The following is a 20427-nucleotide window of genomic DNA, read 5'->3' as shown; positions in this document are numbered from 1 at the left end:
GCCTCTAACAATCTAAGCACCGCCCCTTACGATAATGCGCCATCCAGCAAGATAGCCCTACCCAGGAAGCGCTGTCTCTTACGTCATTAGTGGGTGGGCTAATACGTGATTGGCTGGGCCTGGTAAGCACGCACCCTGACGCCGCGCCGGCTAAGTCGTAGTAGGTCCAAGCCGCGGAAGGAAAATGGCGCTGAGTCAAGGAACAAAGAAGAAAGTGTGCTATTACTATGATGGTGAGGAAAGGGAATGAGGTTGGGTGTGCATGTCGAGTTATACACGTTAATTGGGAAGTAGGTTTAGATGGAAGCGAGAAAGGGAACGGCATTGACTTATGGAAGGGAGAAACAGCGAAGAAGCGTATTAGGGGAAGATAAAATCATTTTTAATCTTGAAACTATTAGATAGGTGGTTGTGGTCTTCATTTATTTAAGAAACTTGCATATGTGACTCTCCGGCACGTCGGTTCCTTAGCGCGCATCACCCATAGCGGAAGGCTTGGAGAGGGTGCTGGGAGTTTGGCTTTAAGACCAGCTGATGAGCCCCACATGGAGATCGAGGTGGGGAATTATAAAGCCATTTCTGGGACGCTAGGTTGGATCTTTTTGATCATAGCTCTCTGGGAAGTATAGTTAAATGGAGGGTTGGGAATTTGAAAATAGGTTTATGTTAAGAATAAGATAAGAATTAAAATCCTTCAGATGATGATGAACTGCAACTCCCACCAGTATATCTGGATGGCCTCATGTCCCGCATGCCCGAATTACATGAATTCTTGATCTGCTGAATCAAGAATGTCCAAACTGTAGTGTGCTTGTTGCTGCTGATACAAAACATCCATGCTAATGGACCTCAGGCTAAATGTCTGTTTTATTTAAGCGATGAGACTTGGGGTACTTGATTATTAAAGGGTACATTACCCACAATTATTGGAAAAAATAATTGTATTATTTTCCTGTTGTTTATCTGATATGCTTAGCCCTTTGTGCATTAGTGTTTTGTGCATAGTGACCGCATACATGATTTTCCATAGGAATGCAGATTTGGGATGCTTAAAGGCATAATTTTATCCTTATTAAAAATTCTGTAGCAACCAGAAGTAAAGTTATATTTGCACTTCCTTATGGGTCACTAAAGATCTGCATTCTGGGACTTGTCTGGCTCTTGCCACACAAAGCTAAGCTGCATCTGCCACAAGAGTTTCTGAATGAATAGGTATTGTTTATGGCAGTTATTCATTTATATTGACTTGCAGGGTTCCTTATGGAAGCCTTTTTTTGAGCCCCAGTCTCTCTGAGGGAGTGCAGGAAAACTGTTGCAGGGCAATTATGGGTGGACCCTAACAGGTTTTTCTCTAATAACACACCCAAATGCTTAATTCCTTCACTGCACTACTGGTGCAAGTCCTCTGCAAAATCAGAAAGGTCCCTCCAATAGCAGACACACACTAAATATATGCAGTTGGGGAGCTTACCCCATTTTTTTGTACCTACCTTTGTTCAGAGTTTTGGGGGGGAGACACCCTCCCTTCATCAGAATATCTAGTGTGTGCTGTTCTGTTACAATTTAGTCTGCTTTTAGATAGTAATTTTGGCCACACGTGGGCTGATATGCTTGCCAACCCATACTGACTGAGTTGAAAATACTTTTTCTGTTTTCGATTAAATGTTAGCTTTGGATTTATATTGAATCAATCATGTGGAAAATCCCACTGGATAAAGACTGTATTGCTCAGTAAATGGCTTCTCACCAGCAAATCAGCACAGGCCTCATATGTCATTTGGCCAGCACCAGAGTTGCTAAACTGGGCAAATATCTGCTTGTGACTTGCCTTGAAGTTACAACTTTGGCAATTTCTATTACTAAATGTGCTTTTTTACCTATGTTGTCAGCTTTTAGAAGAAATTTATGTGAAACTTATTCCCCAACTGTGATCTGTTTTGCACTCTGCCTCAATCAATTTTCTGGATTCGTAGTCCTGTCTCTCCTCCATACAATCATAGCCCTCTTGAATAAGTTATTAGTTGGCTGCCTTCATCCCCCTAACAATCATCGAAACCCCAACACTAAAACTGTAACCTTTGGTTAGAATAGAGCAGTGTGGAGCAGGCAATTGGTGAACACCACAGGTGTTAATAGCATTTTCAGGGATGGGTTATGGAGACGTACAAGGATACTAGAGGGTTGATAAGTAGGGAATGTGTAGGGTAGGCAGGAGAAACCATAAATGAATTGGGGATAGGGCAGGGTGGGCAGTGGGCACTGTTCTTTTTTGCATTACTGCCCATTAAATATAACCCTTTTTTCCTCACATCTCTGCTTAAGGTCACCATCTTTTAGCCTAAAGATGGCCACACACGTGGCGATTTGATGGTCGCACGAAAGATCGTTAAATCCACCACTAACGTTCAGGGCTGAAACGGCAGATAAGGAGGTAGAAACAATAGGATTTCTACCTCCTTCTGCTGATTCAGCCCTGACGGCAGATTTTGCTCAGGCGCCTTCTATGGTGCCCGATCAAAATCTTTTAACCTGGCCGATCGTGAGTCGACCGATATCAGCAGCCTCCTGCGATATCTGTCGACTTGCCATACACGCACCGAATATCGTACGAAATGAGGTTTCGTACGATATTATCGGTGCGTGTATGGCCAGCTTAAGTCTATACTTTAGACCAGTGCTGTAGTAGTGGACTGATAATAATCTCGTACAGCATGTTGGAAGGTTAGTTTCAGTTAAAGGAACAGTAACACCAAAAAATAAAAGCTTTAAAGTAATAAAAATATAATGCACTGTTGCCCTGCACTGGTAAAACTGGTGTGTTTGCTACAGTAACACTACTATAATTTATATAATAAGCTGCTGTGTAGCCATGGGGGCAGCCATTCAAGCTGGAAAAAAGGAGAAAAGGCACAGGTTACATAGCAGATAACAGATAAGTTCTGTAGAATACAATAGTGTTTTATCTGTTATCTGATATGTGCCTGTGCCTTTTCTCCTTTGAATGGCTGCCCCCATGGCTACATAGCAGCTTATTTATATAAATTATAGTAGATTTTCTGAAGTAAACACACAAATTTTACCAGTGCAGGGCAGCAGCACATTATATTTTAGTTACTTTTATACACTTTAATTTTTTGGTGTTACTGTTCCTTTAAAATGATGTCTCACGGCAAAGTAAATGAAGCTCTTTCTGGCTCACTGGCCTTCAGTTGAACACACCTGCTGTAGACTGAAGTGATGTCTGTCTTGTACTAGCAACTTTTCAGTGAAAATAAGCCCTCCATTAAAAGCATTGGTTTTTTTTTGTTTTTGTGAAAAATTGTAATTACTGGCTTAGGTTATACAAGCCATGTCTACAAGTCTTTTAAGGATATAAAGTTACTTTAAAAAAAAAAAAAAAAGTGAATTTTTGTGTCTTTACCTGGTCATCTTAGACCAGGGGTCTAAATGTACCTGGGGGTGCCAAATAAGAGCTATGATTGGCTATTTAGTAGCCCTTATGTCGCTCTGTTTGGCAGCCACTGGTTGGGGAATGCTATCTTAGACTCTCCACCAAATATTCTGTTCTTTGCCAGGCGGAATTCATAGCAGCTACTGGTGGTGCTTTTCACAGGGCTCTAAGGCTGATGCCACATGTGGTGTTTTTCCGCTGCGTGTTTTCTAATTCTCTCGGCGGCTGAAAAAAGCCCGATATCATCATCCATAGAAATAGCTTGAAAAGACTTGAAGCAAACCACACAATGCGGAAATACGCTAGAAAACGCCTTAGCACGGATTTTTCAAGCGTAGGCCAAAATACGCCAGTATTTGCAAAGCAAGTTATTCCTATGTATACGCAAAGGCAGCTGCCAGACCTAGCGGAAATACGCAGCGTTTTTTGCTATTTCGCACTATTAGCACCATGGAAACGGGATTTGCTTACATCACCAGTACTAGGCTGAAAAACTCCATAGTCAGGGGCTGTGTGGCTTGTGCGGCGTTTTTAGGCCAAGAAAAAACGCAGCGGAAAAACACCACGTGTGGCATCAGCCTTATCTTTGAGGGTCATTGAGAGTGCGCTAGCAAATAGATTAGCTTCGAGCTTGGGTTGTCCAGCTGGAGGACTACATGCCAAATGCAGCCCCCAGAAAGTTCAATGGCACCATAGACTTTAGTTGGCGTTTGCAATAATTGTTGCGTAAATATGTATAATATATACACTAATTCTGCTAAATATTACACTTTGCTTCAAAGGGGGGGGGGGGGGGGGGGGGAGTTATTGAGATCTGTTTGAGCTGCAATGTTATATATGCCCATTCCATTTTTTGCAGGTGATGTTGGAAATTATTATTATGGACAGGGGCATCCCATGAAACCTCATAGAATTCGTATGACACACAACCTGCTGCTGAACTATGGACTTTACCGGAAAATGGAGATCTATGTAAGAATGAGGGAAATGGAGTTCATTGTGTTCTAAAGGATCATTAAGTATAAAATTAAAGAAATATTGTCATGGGAAAACAAGTTTTTTTTTTTTCAAAACGCATCAGTTTATTTAACGTCTCCAGTGGGCTAGCCATATTCTTCATTTCCCAGAGTGCTACAGCCAAGTGCTTTGCTAAACTTCAGTCACTCTTTAATGCTGTGCTGCAAGTTGAAGTGATTTCACCACCCCCTTGCTAAAAGTGGTAGAATAGCACTCAATATTAAGGGTGAAGACACACTGAGCTACTAATAGCAGCTACTTTTTCATGGCTACTAAACTGCAGAAAATACCTTGCCATAGACAATATTGAGAATTTCTTCAGCTAAAACACATGTAGAGGCAATTATCTTAAATGATCAGCATTGTCTATTTTAGTAGCTGCTACTAGTAGCTCCATGTCTTCACCCTAAAACATCCAAGTTTGGCTTGGGACACCTCCAGTTACATTGCTCAGGAGAAACAATAGGTTATCTGAAAGCAGTTATGTGTTATGTGTGTAATATTGACTTCTATGTCAGACAATGCACTGAGATGGCTGCCTACACACCAATATTACAACTTTAAAAAAAAAATACATTTGTTGGTTCAAGAATAAAATTTTAAATGGTAAATTATTTGCTATGTAAACAGTGTAATTTAGAAATCTTTGAGGGTCAAAGAATCCCTTAAAGTGCAGTGGTTCAAAAGATCGGATCACATTGATGAGTATGTGCCATCTGGACGATGAGTACATGAATATGCCGGTGCACTCCTTACCCCAACGAGCTTTTTAAACCCTCTTGATCAACATATAGTCTATTTTGGCCCAGGTACCCCATACACAGGCTGCTAAGCTGCCGACTTGGACCATCTGCAGCTTTTATAGGCCCTGGGATGGGATAAACAGTGTGGCTAATTCACACGTATCAACTTGTTGTTCTGTGACAATAGTATTGTTGTGTCTATTCCAGTAGGAAACTTGCATGGCTCAGATGTAGCCTAAAAACACTTTACCTGCATTTTGGACAAATACTTACCACTGTCCTCCATACTTTTAGGAAGTTATCAGCTCTGTAGGAAACACCGTTTCATTCATTCAGTTTATTCATTCATAGCATAATAGTCTGTTACTGAGTTTATAAGTTAAAATGACATAAAATTGGTTGATTAACACAAAAAGTGAATTCATTTAATACATTTGTTATTCCTTAAATTTGTTTGACAGACTTAAGTAAAATATTAAACTGTTTTTTGTCACACTCATCCTTGGTTATATATTTGACAACTGCTCATCAAAATATAAGAACTAAACGAATTGTAAACTAAATTACCTGCTTGTAACAGTCACTGAAGAACACACCGATTTTAGAGACGGTTGTAACTGTTCTTTCTGTTCCTGGTGTCACTCACTTTCTTTGTCTTACTGCAGAGACCCCACAAAGCCAGTGCAGAAGAGATGACAAAGTATCACAGTGATGATTATATAAAATTCCTGCGCTCCATACGACCAGACAATATGTCCGAATACAGTAAACAGATGCAGAGATGTGAGTCAAGTGGAAACCAAACTTTTTTTTTTTTTGCACAATTGTGCACATATTGAGCGTGTTTGTTTTTTTTCCTTTTCCACACTCTCCATTTAGTTAATGTTGGTGAGGACTGTCCAGTGTTTGATGGCTTGTTTGAATTCTGCCAACTCTCCACGGGGGGCTCTGTAGGTGAGTACAAATACATGACAGATCACAGTTAATTAACTTCATAGTATTTCCCTAATATCTGAACTGAATCATATAAAACCAAACAGCTTAGTGCTGTAATGAATAGCCTTTTGGTGTTCCCAAAGAGTTGACCTGGTGGACGTATTACCATTCATAAAATATTATTCTTGTAGATCGTTTTTGTCATTCCTGGGAGATGCTTTGTCCAAATACCATTCCATTTAAAACTAACAAATCTGGGTACATAGTTGCACTCCTTTGAAGAAAATGGGTTTTAGATCTGTAACCTTTGACATATTCTATTTACAAGAAAAAAATCTTGGTGTAGAGTGTGTGTAGACCTCATCTTATAGGTCCTACTTATTTACCAGCAGCAGCAGCTCTGAGCAGGTTCTTGTGTTTTTTTAAGTATATATTTTTATACATTTAAAATAAAAATAGAGCACTTAAGGGTTTAGAGATTTGCTTTATAGATGACATTAGATTGGACCTGAAGGGTTTTTTTCGGGATGCGCCAAGTTTGGGATTCTGGGCCTTTTAGGCAGGATTCGACCGACTTTTTGTCATGTAAACAGGGAAGCTGAACATTTTTTGTCATTTAACCCTTACAAAACCTAATTAGCATATACTAATTAGGATTCGTATTCCGTTTGGTATTTGACCGAATCCGAAAAATGGATTTCATGCATCCTTTTTTTTTTTTTTTACACTCAGGTAGAATTTATTAAATTAATAACATTTACATCAGTTGAGCTAAAAAGACATGCTTACTGCATCATAAAAAAAAACAAAGATACAGTTTGTAACTTGTTACTGGTTACCTTCCTAATGTATTATTATTATTAACATTTATTTATAAAGCGCCAACATATTCCGCAGCGCTGTACAATAAGTACATACAAAAATACTAGAATAAATGTTGCTACTTACTATATTCAGTGGAAAGAGGATTTTTATCCAACTATTGATCCTAAATAAACATTTACTTGGGTCCCGCATTTAAGATATATTAATTGTTCCAATTTGCAGATCTGTCATTAAATGTTGCCAATTACGCACTTTTGGGAGGACACTACTTTTCCAATGTTGTGTTATAAGTTTTTTTAGCTAAAAAGAGTGCTTCATAGGCAAATATATGTTTGTATTGGTTAGTAACTATGTTGCCGAGGATAATTAGCAAGCTCACCTTTTGAGTCCTGGGAATGGCAGTCTGCTCAATGGAGTCAAGTTCATCTAAAATAGTGGACCAGTACAGTTTGATGTTAACACATTCCCTGATTACATGTACCAGCGAGCCTCTTTCCAGGTTGGACCTAGTACATGTATCCGGTATGGCTGGATTCATGAAATGTAGTCTAATTGGGGTTTAGTATGCTCTATGCAAAACGTTGGATCATACGAAGCCTGTAACATACAGAGACCTTTTGAGGCATCTCCAGGGCCCCCTGGCATTCCTCTAACTAAACTCATTGGATCTGAAGGGATTATTTATATTGTGCCTTTAAGAAGACGAAGATCATGAATAAAATTAACAATACCAATTTTCTTGTAACTTTATTTTTTTGACAGCAAGCTCTGTTAAACTAAACAAACAACAGACGGACATTTCAGTAAACTGGTCTGGTGGCCTTCATCATGCCAAGAAATCTGAGGCATCTGGTTTTTGTTATGTCAACGATATTGTCCTTGCCATCCTGGAACTATTGAAGTATGTAAGGACCATGGTCCATTTGTTTCTCCTTTTTAAAGCATCACATATTTGATGCTGTTTACTGACTATCCATTCTGTCACACTCAGGTATCACCAGAGAGTTCTGTATATTGATATAGACATTCACCACGGTGATGGTGTGGAGGAGGCCTTTTACACAACTGATAGAGTTATGACAGTATCCTTCCACAAGTATGGAGAGTATTTTCCTGGAACTGGTGATCTGAGAGTGAGTATGGAAGGGTGAAAAAACCTCTAAAGCTTGGTTCATGGACTTTAAAGTATTAAGAACATAATCTTTTTTTTCTTTTTTTTTTTTAATGGTCGTCCTTTACTCAAAATAGCAGAATAATACAGTTTCAAAGTACCTATTACAAAAAAATTGTGCAGTATGAGTTAACATTCTTCTCCTTTTAATTAGGATATTGGTGCAGGGAAAGGCAAATATTATGCTGTGAATTATCCCTTACGGGATGGAATTGATGATGAGTCCTATGAAGCAATTTTTAAACCAGTAAGTATCCATCAGTGAATCCATTTCACTATTTAGTGAAACTAAGTAGTTTTTTTTTTTTTTTTTTTTTGTTGGACACCTCCTCATATTATTATGTTTGTGCTGTAGGTAATGTCTAAAGTTATGGAGATGTACCAGCCCAGTGCAGTGGTCCTACAGTGTGGAGCAGATTCCTTATCCGGGGATAGACTTGGATGTTTCAATTTGACCATCAAAGGTGAGCGTGATTTTTAATAGTAGGTTCTTCAATAAAGGGCTTTATAAAATTCTTGCAATACAGTTAAATGCAAAGTGAAAAGGAGTAAGTGGCTATTTCAGAAATGTGTTTAAAAAACAAAACAAATGTTAACGCACAGTTCATGGTGGTTTTTGAGGTATGTCTAGGATCTTTGTCTTTTTGTACGACAAAAACGCATCCAGCATTTGCTAATATTTTAGTGCAATCTGATTTATGGCAAACGTTATCTGCAAACCTGTTCTCCAGAAAGCTCTAAGGCCATCTCTCATAGACTCTCTCTTAATTAAATAATTCAAATTTAAAAAGAAATCTGTAATGACAGAACAATACCATGTACATGATCCCATCTAATTCATGCAGCTTTAATGTTTACATTATTTTTTAACCAGCTTTAGATTAATATAAAAAGTCCATTATGCTTTGGGGTTGTGTGGCAGCCAGTGGCAAAATAAACATTGTATGTGTAGAGGAAAACAGTTATCCAGTCTGATTAAAAAATAACCAGCTTTAGATTAATATAAAAAGTCTATTAAGCATAACGGACTTCTTATATTAATCTAAAGCTGGTTCTGAGCCTATAGCTGCTGCTATAACATCCTCTTCTGGGCTTTTTGATTGATTTTGGAAAACACTTGTAGGATTTGCTTCCATTCAGCCAAAGGAACAATTAGTGTGGTTAGGTGGAGATGAGATGTGACTTGTTTATCCCACAAGTTTTCATTGGGTTAAGGTCAGTGCTTTAATCAGGCCAGTCAGGTTCTTCAACTCCTTTCTCAGCAAACCTATTCTGTATGGATCTTGCTGTTGCATGGTGGAATTATTGTGCTGAAACAAGACCATCCTAGAAGTAGCAAGCTTAGAATTGTCAAGAATGACATTGTATCCTGAAAAACAGACCCTGATTGTTACTCATCATCCCCAACGCTTTATTGTTGGCATGATGCCTTTAGGTAATCTTTATTGTTGGCATGATGCTTACATTTGGCAAATGAATTTTCACAACCGTCACTTTGGCCTGCACTAGCAAAATCCTCTTAGCAGTTTGTCTCAAAAAGGTAAGACAACCCCCATGTAGTTCTAGTAAGACCACAATCTGAAGAATTAAAATAGGTAGATCTTTGTTCACCAAATTAGGAATGAAAGGAAACTTAATGCCATATATCTGCTATGTGCTATGTAATTTGTCTGAGTGTGCTGGTACTCTACAAATACATGAAACTGATAAAGGATGCTATAACATTTTATTCTTTTTTTTTTAATGGTATTTTATACAATATTTCAACAGTGAAAGCAGTGGTTTATTTTTATAGTTTTACTTTTCTTTCCTCAGGACATGCCAAGTGTGTGGAGTTCATAAAGACCTTTAACTTGCCACTGCTTATGCTAGGAGGTGGAGGTTACACTATCAGGAATGTGGCTCGTTGCTGGACATATGAAACAGCTGTGGCTCTGGACTCTGAGATCCCTAATGGTAGGAATTGTTGGGTGACTGATGCTGCACATTTGTGGACTGCGTTTGTAACTTGAATCAGATAGGATAAAATGATTATAAATATTTGCTTCTCTGGGTATATATGTTTGCAGCCATAGGAGCACCTGGAATTCCTGTGTATTTAATGTCCTGGCACCTGCTAAGTCAGGTGATGTGAAATGTAACTTGCTGTACAACATGATTGGAGCCATACCTTTTTTTTTTTTTTCAAGTTCACATTGGAAAAAGACCTGCTACTTCTAACGTGATCATTTACAAATAAAGGAAGAAAATCCGTTTTCTTTCTTAAATAGGAAATTAGCAGAGAGGGGTCTTCCTCCTTCGATTCTCTTTCATCGTCAAACGTTTGTAAAGTTATTTGTAAATGCGATTGCTGGGAAAAGATGTAGCAATTTGCTGCCCATTGCTATTCTGTGCTGTCGGTCCTAACTAAACAAAGAGAAAGACACTTGGTTTCTGCTCCTAGTTACATTTGGTCAGTCGCACATTAGATAAGATATGATAAGATAAGATTTATCAACAATGGTAGGACTGGGCTTTTCAGCAAATACAGCCTACTGGCTTCTGTGGAGCCAGTTGGTGGGGCAAAATGGCCTGGGTAGGACACTCTACCTTGTGCTTTCATTTTCATAATTTTAACATGACCTGTAATCTGCAGAAATTGCAGTTCTATTGCTTGCCTGTCCCTGAGCTATGCCTTTGTGTTGCTGTAACAATATACATAATTGTTTACCTGTCATTATCTTAAATAGTGTTCTTGCTATACGCATATTTGTTTTTTCCTGAAGTGTGCCTCTTCTACCCTCAGAGCTTCCATACAATGATTATTTTGAATATTTTGGGCCAGACTTCAAGCTTCATATCAGTCCATCCAACATGACCAATCAGAACACTAATGAATATCTGGAGAAAATCAAGTGCGTAAAGTAAATGTATGTGCAGCAACTGGTTACTGTCAAGCTGTGTATGAAACTGGGGTATTTCTGTTACAGGCAGCGCCTTTTTGAGAACTTGCGCATGCTTCCTCATGCTCCAGGAGTCCAGATGCAAGCCATCCCAGAGGACTCTGTACATGATGACAGTGGTGAAGAAGATGAGGAAGATCCTGACAAGCGCATTTCCAGTAAGGAACAACTATCACAACTGATTTTTTTTTTACAGCTCCTATACACTTTTGGTTCTCATTGGTATTTGCACTGTCCTGCAGTTCGGTCATCGGATAAAAGGATTGCGTGTGATGAGGAGTTCTCTGATTCTGAAGATGAAGGGGAAGGAGGTCGCAGAAACGTGGCCAGTTTCAAGAAAGTAAAACGGGTTAAAACAGAGGAGGAAAAGGATGGAGAAGAAAAGAAAGGTAACTGACAGAGAGCCTCTTATTTTGGATTATTAGAAGCTGTTGTGATGTTAACATAGTAAAATCAGAGACTTTACTATGTTAAGAACACAACCGCTTCTAATAGACAACACTAGACAAAAGCATCTGGACACCTGCCTACTTCTTGCTTTCTACTAATTTATTCAATAGGTTAAAATATGCACAATATAACTTATTATATTACTGCATAACTCATCTGACACCTTATTTGTCTTAAGATATGCTAACTTTGCATGCGCTGTTACCACATACTAATATTGTTGCAGTGTGTTCTGTGTTATAGTAGGTTAGGATCCAAGAAGGTCCTTTCTCATCCTTTTTGGAAGAAATTACCATGTTTCCTTTGCCTCGATTTCTATTATCCTTCCCTGATTTCACTGCATTGTGGTTACTCTGCAGCTGACCAGACATTTATGTTAACCATGCCTGTACCAACCAGAATTAATTCTGTTGACTTTTGTGGTACCACTGTTAATAAAAATCAGACTGTTAACAGATATCCATGGTTTTAATGTGAACTTTGCTCACCTCTTTGCTGTTACAGCAATCTTTACTTTGCACTGGATGTTTGACCATTAATATTTCGATCTGCTTCAATTCAGGCTCAAGAGCATTAGTGAGTTTAGGGCTAATGTTTGTGACGGGTGTTACTTTAGAGCAGTGATCCACAGCCAGTGGCTCAGGGGCAACATGTTGCTCACCAACCCCTTGGATGTTGCTCCCAGTGCCCCCAAACCAGGTAGTTATTTTTGAATTCCTGACTTGGTGGCAAGTTTTGGTTGAATAAAAACGTACTACCAAATAAAGCCTCCTGTAAGCTGATAGTGTGCATAGAGGCTCCCTAATAGCCAATCTTAGCCCTTATTTGGCACCTCCATGAACTTTTATGATGCTTGTGTTGCTCTCCAATTCTTTTTACATTTTACTGTGGCTCATGAGTAAGAATGGTTGGGGAGCTTTTGTGCAGTTGATCATCCATAAAAAATTCTTCTGACGTATAGTTAATTTTTTGACTTTGCTTTTAAGAGTCAGTTTAGAACTTCACAGTGAGGATGGATTTTATAGGGGTTGTCTGGATACTTTTGGCCACACAGTGCATGACTGAAAAATAAACCTTTGTTGAAAGATCTGGTTTCTTACCTATTGTGCTTTATAACAGAGTATTACTTACTTTAACAGATGTTAAAGAAGAGGAGAAACCTAAAGATGAGAAGACAGACAGCAAACGGTAAGCAAAATTATCAGGTTCTTTGAATTGGTAGATACCCAAAAATCAATTAATAACTCTGTTCTACAATGACTAATTTGCAATTAAATGTCCAGCATACCATCATTTATTTTTTTTTTTTAAAAAGTCCTGGTTTTAATTTGTGTTCAGGCATTTAAAGTTCAGAGTTGGCTAAGAAAACACCATGTCATTCTTTAGTGTTCATTTGACCTATAGCTAATAATAATCAAGGCTTTTAGGAAGCCACACAAAATATAAGTAAACGTATGTAATGATTTAGAATGTGTAGGCCAAGACCCTATGAAAGGTTCTGCAAGTTGTCTTTCTCAGCACAATTATATTCCATAGTAGGTTACAATATAACATAATTTTGGGTGATCAAAAGTGAGATGGTTCTGCTTCCATTAAAGTTTGATTAGACACTTTACCAGGTAATATGGGAGCTGCTGCGCCACCAAAGTTTGACCATCGGAGCATGAAAATTATTATAAACTTGTTCATCATTAGGTTTGGTGCACGAATCAGCCTTGAAGTGAAATGGCTCATTTGTATCTGGTCTATTTTATAGTGTATTATACTTTATGCTTATATGCTTATACTAATAATAATGCAGTGTATTTCCTTGAATCCTTTCACAGGGTAAAAGAAGAGACCAAATCTGCCTGATCCTTCATGTATGGGGAAGAAGTCCCAAGACCAATGAATTCCTATGGTTTTATATTTTATATATGCCCTGTACAGAACCCTTTCTATAAAAGTCCCAGCACAGGCTAAATTATTCTTCCCACTGGCTGAGGGGGGGGGGAGGTAAAGTGGTCATTGTAGTGGAATAGTTGAACTTCACATCTGTTACCTTTTTACCAGATGTTTTCTTTCTTTTTTTTTTTTAACTTTCCTAATTTTCTTGTGCCCCTGTAATCCTCAGCGGTGCAATGCATTATGGATATATTTCTCTGCTCCCTTCCATACACACTTCTGCCATCAGACACCAAGACTTTTCTGATACAGTACATTGGAAATATGTATGCCTTATGCTCAGGATCAGGCGGTGAAATGGAGGGGGGATCCAGCCGTCTTCCAAATGGGTTTGAGAGGGTTGTTTTGTTTTCTCTAGGGATGGGGAGAAGCTGAAGGTCCTCTCTTCCACTAAACTATTCAGGGATTCCCTGTTCTCTTAATGCTGCTAACCCTCCTCCAGATTAGTTCATGAAGCAGACTTTTAGATGTGGGGAAACCTGGTTCACAGTTACCTCATAATGTGGAATGTGGGTATTTCTATTTAGGTTTCTGCCTTCAATAATAGTGGGATGGAGAGTGTTGGGATTCATGGAATGAAGGAAAGGAGAATTTTTATGTCCAATTTTTGTGATGGGAAATTTCTTTTTTTTTATGGTTGAGTTGTGGAAAAGCTTTGTAATAAAACCTGGTACTTATACCTTACAGTTCTTTCTCTTATTTTTTGTAACTCAAATAGAGAGGGGTGGCGGAACAGTATGTCAATTCATGTTGGATAGTGTCATATTGATATCATATAATTGACAAATGCTGGATCTCTAGTGTATGCATCGCTCTAAACTAGCTAAATATACAGTTGTATGTAATATGTTGCCAATTTATAAATACATGCTAATTATATAGGACTGACTGGGAGTTCTGTAATAGTGTAAACTTTCAATTGTCACCAGCAGATGGAGCTTGCACACCTTAATACAGGAATAATCTTTCTAAACCACTTGCAGTACATAATGATCCCTTTTAATGGATAATTGGGAGGGAAGTTCTATGTTCCTCATGCATGATAGATAGAGAGAGAGATGTGTATGCAGTGACCTGTGTTTCCACTGACAAGTCTCAAACATCATCAGTTATACTGCAATGTAAGTGTATTATCGCAGGCTTTTTAAATGTGATGCCAAATTATTTATTTGTGTATATTTATATATAATTAAAGCCCCTCTTATCTGCTTTTTTCCCAAATCAATGCTGCACATACCCTAAAACCAGATAAGTTGGCAGATACAGTAGAGGGAGGAAAGGTGCCATTTTTTTCATACCTGCACGTCTGTACAATATCCCTTAAACCTTGTCGTTATGCAACTTTTGGATTCCTCTCATTTTTACTCCTACGAGATAAGAATAATACATATCTCTTCTGAAGCCTTTTGTGTAAGCCTGTTGCAGTGACCTCATTAGTACCTCACAGAAACCCTGTGTCCTGTCCACTTTTCCTGCTGTAGGATGTTCTTTGACTAGCTTTTAAAAACAGAGGAAATCAGTCGTAGGCAGCAAAGGAAGTCACCAAACAGTTTCTCTTCCACTGAAAGCCTTCAGGAGTATATACTGAATGTTACCTGGTGTGGAGCTGTAATAACAAATGTTAATGATGCATACTGTTATAAGTAGTATGTTTTGTTAAGCAAAGGGAACCCATCTTATTGTATGTGTGTGAATCCTTATTACAGAATTGGTAATGACTAAAACACTGACAAAAACTGTGAAACACCTTTGCTTGTGAGAAAGCACCAGTTTCTTATTTAGGGTGTGATGAACTCTTTTCAGGTTTATTCCTTTGGATAAAGATAGATTGCAAAAAGTCATTAGCCTGAATGCAGTTTTAACCAATTACTTTTATAAAATCAGACTATATTACATACACTGTTTAGAGAGGAAAATGTGCTCCGTTGATTTGCTTATAACTTGTTCTGTGGAAATGCTGCCTTGGGAGTTTCATACCTGGTCTTATGTAGAAATGCCTCTGGTTATGGTTACAATCCTGATAGCAACAATATACTGAGTGACAGTCAAAGGCATATGGAGTATTTACATGTAGGCTGGAGTGTCTCTGGCTCAGACATACTCTCTTCCATAATGTGTACGTTATTGGCACAGGTGGTGGATCTTCTGACAGTAAGACTGGAGCCAGCCTGCTGCTACCTCCCATTCCTGTCCACCACTTGTCATTGCATAGCCAAAATCTGTTCTGTATATGCAGTGATGGCTTAATGCACTGGCATTTCTCTTCCAGCAGTAAAATGTAAGAGGATCAGCCATGTGTGCCATCAGCCCCATCTTGGCTGTAGTTTTGCTGCTATGCTGAAATGATTTGTCCTTTAATAAGATATACATATAGCCTATTCCCATGCTTCAGTGGGACTTGCTACCTTGTATTTCTCTGCATTATAGAACCTGGTGGCAAAATAAAAAGGCTTCAGCCCATGGATAAGTCAATGAGCAAAGATTATTCAAAAACTAAGTTTATCTTGGCCCGTACTTAATTATGGTTATCAAAAATCTCTACAGCTAAATCACAGCAAGCTGCTGCCACCACCCTATACCTCATGTGTGTAGACCAGAGCAAATTTCTATGGGCAGCTTTTTGCCTCCACTGGCAAAGCATTTACTTACACTACTAGTATTTTGCCTATTTGTAACCTATATTTCATAACTTTTTTTACACTTTGAGTTGTGGGACACAAGGCATCTTGTCCACCACTGCTCAGGCAGAGCATTTTGCACTGCACTTTTCATTCAGCAGTATTTAGACAGGATTTTTTGTCTACTACTGTTCTGTCTGAGGGAAGTGCTTGACAAGACCCTCTAGCTGACTTCCAACATCCTCAGAACAGGGGCTACTTTATAACACATGTTTCAGTGAATTGTGACAAGCTTCATCACCTAAGCACCATTTATAAGGATATAATTTACAGCATTGCACCCAAGAGGTGCAAATTGCTAGCACAGGCTGTTGTGATAAAGGCCTAAACAGAAGAATAACTTCATGATGAAGTGTCCAGAAGAGATTATGTAAACTAAGAAATCCCTACTTTAAGAATTAACAAAATGCAGAAAACTAAAAAACACTTACCACTCTCCACATACTTACCCAAGAGTAAGGACCCATGGAGCGGTTCAGTCGCTCGCAATAGAGATACTAACAATGCCAAAATGGCTTTCCACTGGCAACAATAGTTGGCACTCAGTCAAAATATCTTAAACTGGCTGATCGACGAGATGACATATCCGCAGCATTTTGTGCAATCAGTCGCCTCTTTGAGCCGCCATACATGCACCGGATATGATACAAAACAAAGTTTTGTACGTTAGTGTGTGTGTATGGCTGGACTTTAGGGTATGTTTTCTTATAACCCTTTTCACTGGGTAGCCATTATTCCCTTTGTCAGCAGATTACTTATGCAAAGTTTGGTTGAGATAACATGCTAATACAGGAGACCCATGGGCTAAGCACCACACCCTGATTAGTCCAACTCCCATCCCCCAACTTAGTGTTAAAGAATCAATGGGTGATTATTACCACTACTAAGCCCACAGTGTGAAGTAAATGTAAGAAAGACCCAGGGGAGAAGTGAGAAGGCAGGCAGCTATTGTTTGCCTTGAAAAGATCTAAAATGGGAACATATACTACAGAGAGGAAACATAAAAAAAAGCTTTAGTGATGCAAAACACCTCTCCAAAAATAACTAGTGAGTTGTTGCTAGACATGTTCTGTATTCTTCCTAGTTACAGCTGTCCCTGTTGCCAAACATACAGGACAGATGTAACTAGAACACCAATGTGGGGGATATGTAGTTTATGTATGGCTTTTGCCTTACATTTAATGGAATATTTGAAGGACAAAATTAAAGAATCCAACCATTTAACTTTATAACCAGTAGTAACACAATGAAGCCATATTGCAGACTATGGAATAAAGGGGGTTAAAATTTATTTCTTTTAAAATATCACAATGAAAACATACAACTTTGAGTTAGAAAAGTCACCACAGAAACAGACCATTAAAAAAAATAAAGTATTTACAGAAATAAACCCACTCTCACGACTCACATCCCACGCGAGACTGAAACTGCCATTTCAGCTTATTCACACAGTTAGTTCTAGGAGTTCCAGTCTGGAGACAAACACCCAGATGAAGAAATGTGTAAGGGAACATATAAGATGGGACTCCACATAATTCAGTCCAGATATTAAAAAGCAGAACCTATTGTATAGGACACACCCATCCCTGATTAAAGCTCAAATTTAGGCCTGCCCATGAGAATTTTTGATGGCACATATGATGCACCAAAGGCGCCACGGCAGCCCCACAGGAAAGGATACCACCCTACACAAGAGTTTCTGCTCTAGGGAATACAAGTGGTACAGTGAAGGAACTTTTTGGAAGGGTGGAGGAAGGCAGCTTTTGGCACAATATAGGTCTGCCCACACCCACTGTGTTTAGAGAAGCCTGGGAAAAAACATACCCTGTTTCAATGGTGTTTAACTTTCATTTATCTTCCCTTAGAGCACGTTTGCTGTGTGCACAGAACATTGCATCTCTTCAGACTTCATTAATACATGAATATGGGCACTCACATCACTTTATAAAAGACTCAGTCTGACTGGCAGAGGGCTCTTCTATTAATGTGTGAATGCAATAGCCAAAGCAGGTTTTTGTTTCTTCTGGCACATAATAATATGAAGAGAAGTCTATTTGTACATACAGCTACACTTTGCCCAAGGAAATTTAAAGGGAAATAGCCCCATACTTACAAACAGGGTATATTTTTCCTCCAAGGGTGACAGGGCAAGGGGTGTGTGAGAGGGAAGGCTCGATGCACTAAAGTCTTTAAAAGAGGAGTCTGCATCGCTCCTATTCCTCCTGTTTCTGGGGTTCGCTGGGGGCTTCTGTGCTGGCTTCACTCTCTACAGGTTTGGGGGAATCTTCAGTAGGAGGTAGGGCAGCAGCCTCAGGCTGTACTTCCTCTATGGTATCACTAGAGGGCGCTGCTGTCTCACATTCGCCATTCTCTGGGGTTGCTTCAGGAGCTGCTTCCACGGCTCCATCCTTGATCTCGGGTTCCTGGGGGGACCCTGTTGCGCCCTCATCTGCGGGGGTCTCTTCTCCTGGTGCTTGGTCTTTTTTGGTTTTGCGGAAAGGGTTGTTCCCGAACTTTAGATTCTTGAACGAGAACCTCTTCTTTTTCTTCGCCTGCTTTCCTGGTGGATCTTCAGGTTTGGAGTCCCCGTTGGCGGGGGGCGCCGATTCGATGGCTTCGCCCGATTCTGCAGCTTCAGCTGGGGACTCGGCTGAGCCATTAGAAGGAACTGCATCGCCATTCTGCTTGGTGGGGGCGTCGCCATTGGCTTTTACATGTCCATTTTCCTAGGGGGAAAACGCAAGGGTAAGAACGTGCCGTTCACACAGTCAGTGGCCAGCAACCCCACCCCGTCTCCCTAAACTTCTAGCCCGAAGCCACACACCCTCTTTTTCACAAAGCCCAAGAGAAAGCCGCCAGGACCTAATGGGGTTGCATAAGCAGCCAGGAGTAATACCGAGTGCCTTACCTGTTGTTCTGCCGGCTTGTTGGTGCTAATATCTGCACTCTTAGACTTTGACTCTATACTACCCATCGTCTGCCCTGTCGAATTCCACACAGGAAAGCGAATGCGAAGCGATAAACCACACCGGTCTAAGTCACTCTTCTACCTTACTGAGTGCTTAATGCAGAAGTATCCGTAAAAAGTGGCTCCTCTCTTTTTTATATATGCTGTCGGGGAACTGGGAGTAGCCCAACCAATAGGAGAGGCAAAATAAGATTGAGGAGTCTAGCTCAGCCAGTAAGATACGTGAGGGTGGAGCCATTGTTTCTGGTCCGCTGTGTGATGTTGAAGGGGTTTACCCAAGAAGTAGATTGGGGAGGGGTGTCGTAATTCACAGATTAGAAGCGCAGTTGGATAATTACACATATGGGTTTTTTTGTTTAAGAAAAATGTCACAGAATTGCTTAACAATATAAATATTCTCTTGGCTATGGCGATATAGACAGTGAGTGTAAAAAGCGTCGCATGGACAAGTAAGCAAATTGATATCGCGGTGGGGAGGGGGCGAGAGAAGGGGCGATAAACGCTATTATTTTTAAAACTGCCCGAGCTGTTTATTAGTATTCCGGATTCTTCTGGGAATGCTACATTGAAAGGTTTTTTGTATAAACTTTTATCAGGATAAAGCTAGAGAAGCGGGAAGATTGTGGCCCTATTTCAAAATGTGTCAGGGATGTGAAACCCGCAAACATCTACCTGTTGCTGAACAACTCCCAGCAACCTGTGTCTAGTTGAGGGTTCTGGGAATTCTGTTCAACATTATCAGTTTGGACATTTTTGACTTACATACTAATAGGGTGTAGCCAGAGTCGGACTGGCCCACCAGTATACCAGGAAAACTCCCCATGGGCCATGGGGTCAGTGGGCCCTCCTGCTCCTAACCATTTGGCCTCCTTTACAGGGCCGGATTTGTAATCCCACAGCCCCTGTCCGTCGCCCTCCGCGCATGCGCGAACACACGATCGGCACCCTCCGCGCATGCGCAAATGAGCGATCGGGAGAGGTCCCCACTGCTCCGTATGGGTGGTGTGGCTGGGCGGCATGCCGCCCCCAAATTTGTGCCACCCTAGGCCCGGGCCATTGTGGCCTCTCCGCAAATCCGGGCCTGCTCCTTTATGGTAATTTTCTATTTCTGAATGGTAATTGAAAAAATAAATGAAAGGATAGATGCTAGCATGTAATTAAAAATGATAGGATAATAAAGATGCTGAGTGAAGAAAGGAGGATAAATATTTTGGAGAGTGGGCCCATGGTTTAAGGTTTTCTGGTGGGCCCCTGAGGTTCCAGTCCGACACTGGGTGTAGCGATAGTTTTATTATATATATA

General features: G+C 39.9%; 2 protein-coding genes across 2 annotated transcripts; one reads left to right on the top strand and one right to left on the bottom strand.

Annotated features, from left to right (window-relative positions):
* Positions 1 to 150: 150 nt before the first annotated feature.
* hdac1 (histone deacetylase 1) lies at positions 151 to 13509 on the top strand (the record flags this gene model as incomplete). The annotated part of the gene is given in 14 exon segments (NM_001030393.1): positions 151 to 233; positions 4311 to 4423; positions 5877 to 5994; positions 6091 to 6165; positions 7735 to 7873; positions 7964 to 8105; positions 8298 to 8390; positions 8499 to 8607; positions 9959 to 10099; positions 10929 to 11037; positions 11113 to 11243; positions 11328 to 11474; positions 12675 to 12723; positions 13362 to 13509. Coding segments are annotated over 14 exon segments (1443 nt in total). The 5' UTR covers positions 151 to 184.
* A 3913-nt stretch (positions 13510 to 17422) lies between these two features.
* Positions 17423 to 19152, bottom strand: marcksl1 (MARCKS-like 1). Its single transcript, NM_001044437.1, is given in 2 exon segments — positions 17423 to 18883; positions 19066 to 19152. Coding segments are annotated over 2 exon segments (579 nt in total). The 5' UTR covers positions 19132 to 19152; the 3' UTR covers positions 17423 to 18370.
* Positions 19153 to 20427: the final 1275 nt, after the last annotated feature.

The sequence above is a fragment of the Xenopus tropicalis genome, chromosome 2, assembly GCF_000004195.4.
Source record: "Xenopus tropicalis strain Nigerian chromosome 2, UCB_Xtro_10.0, whole genome shotgun sequence".
NCBI lineage: Eukaryota > Metazoa > Chordata > Amphibia > Anura > Pipidae > Xenopus > Xenopus tropicalis.
This window is presented reverse-complemented; position numbering and strand designations above follow the sequence as displayed.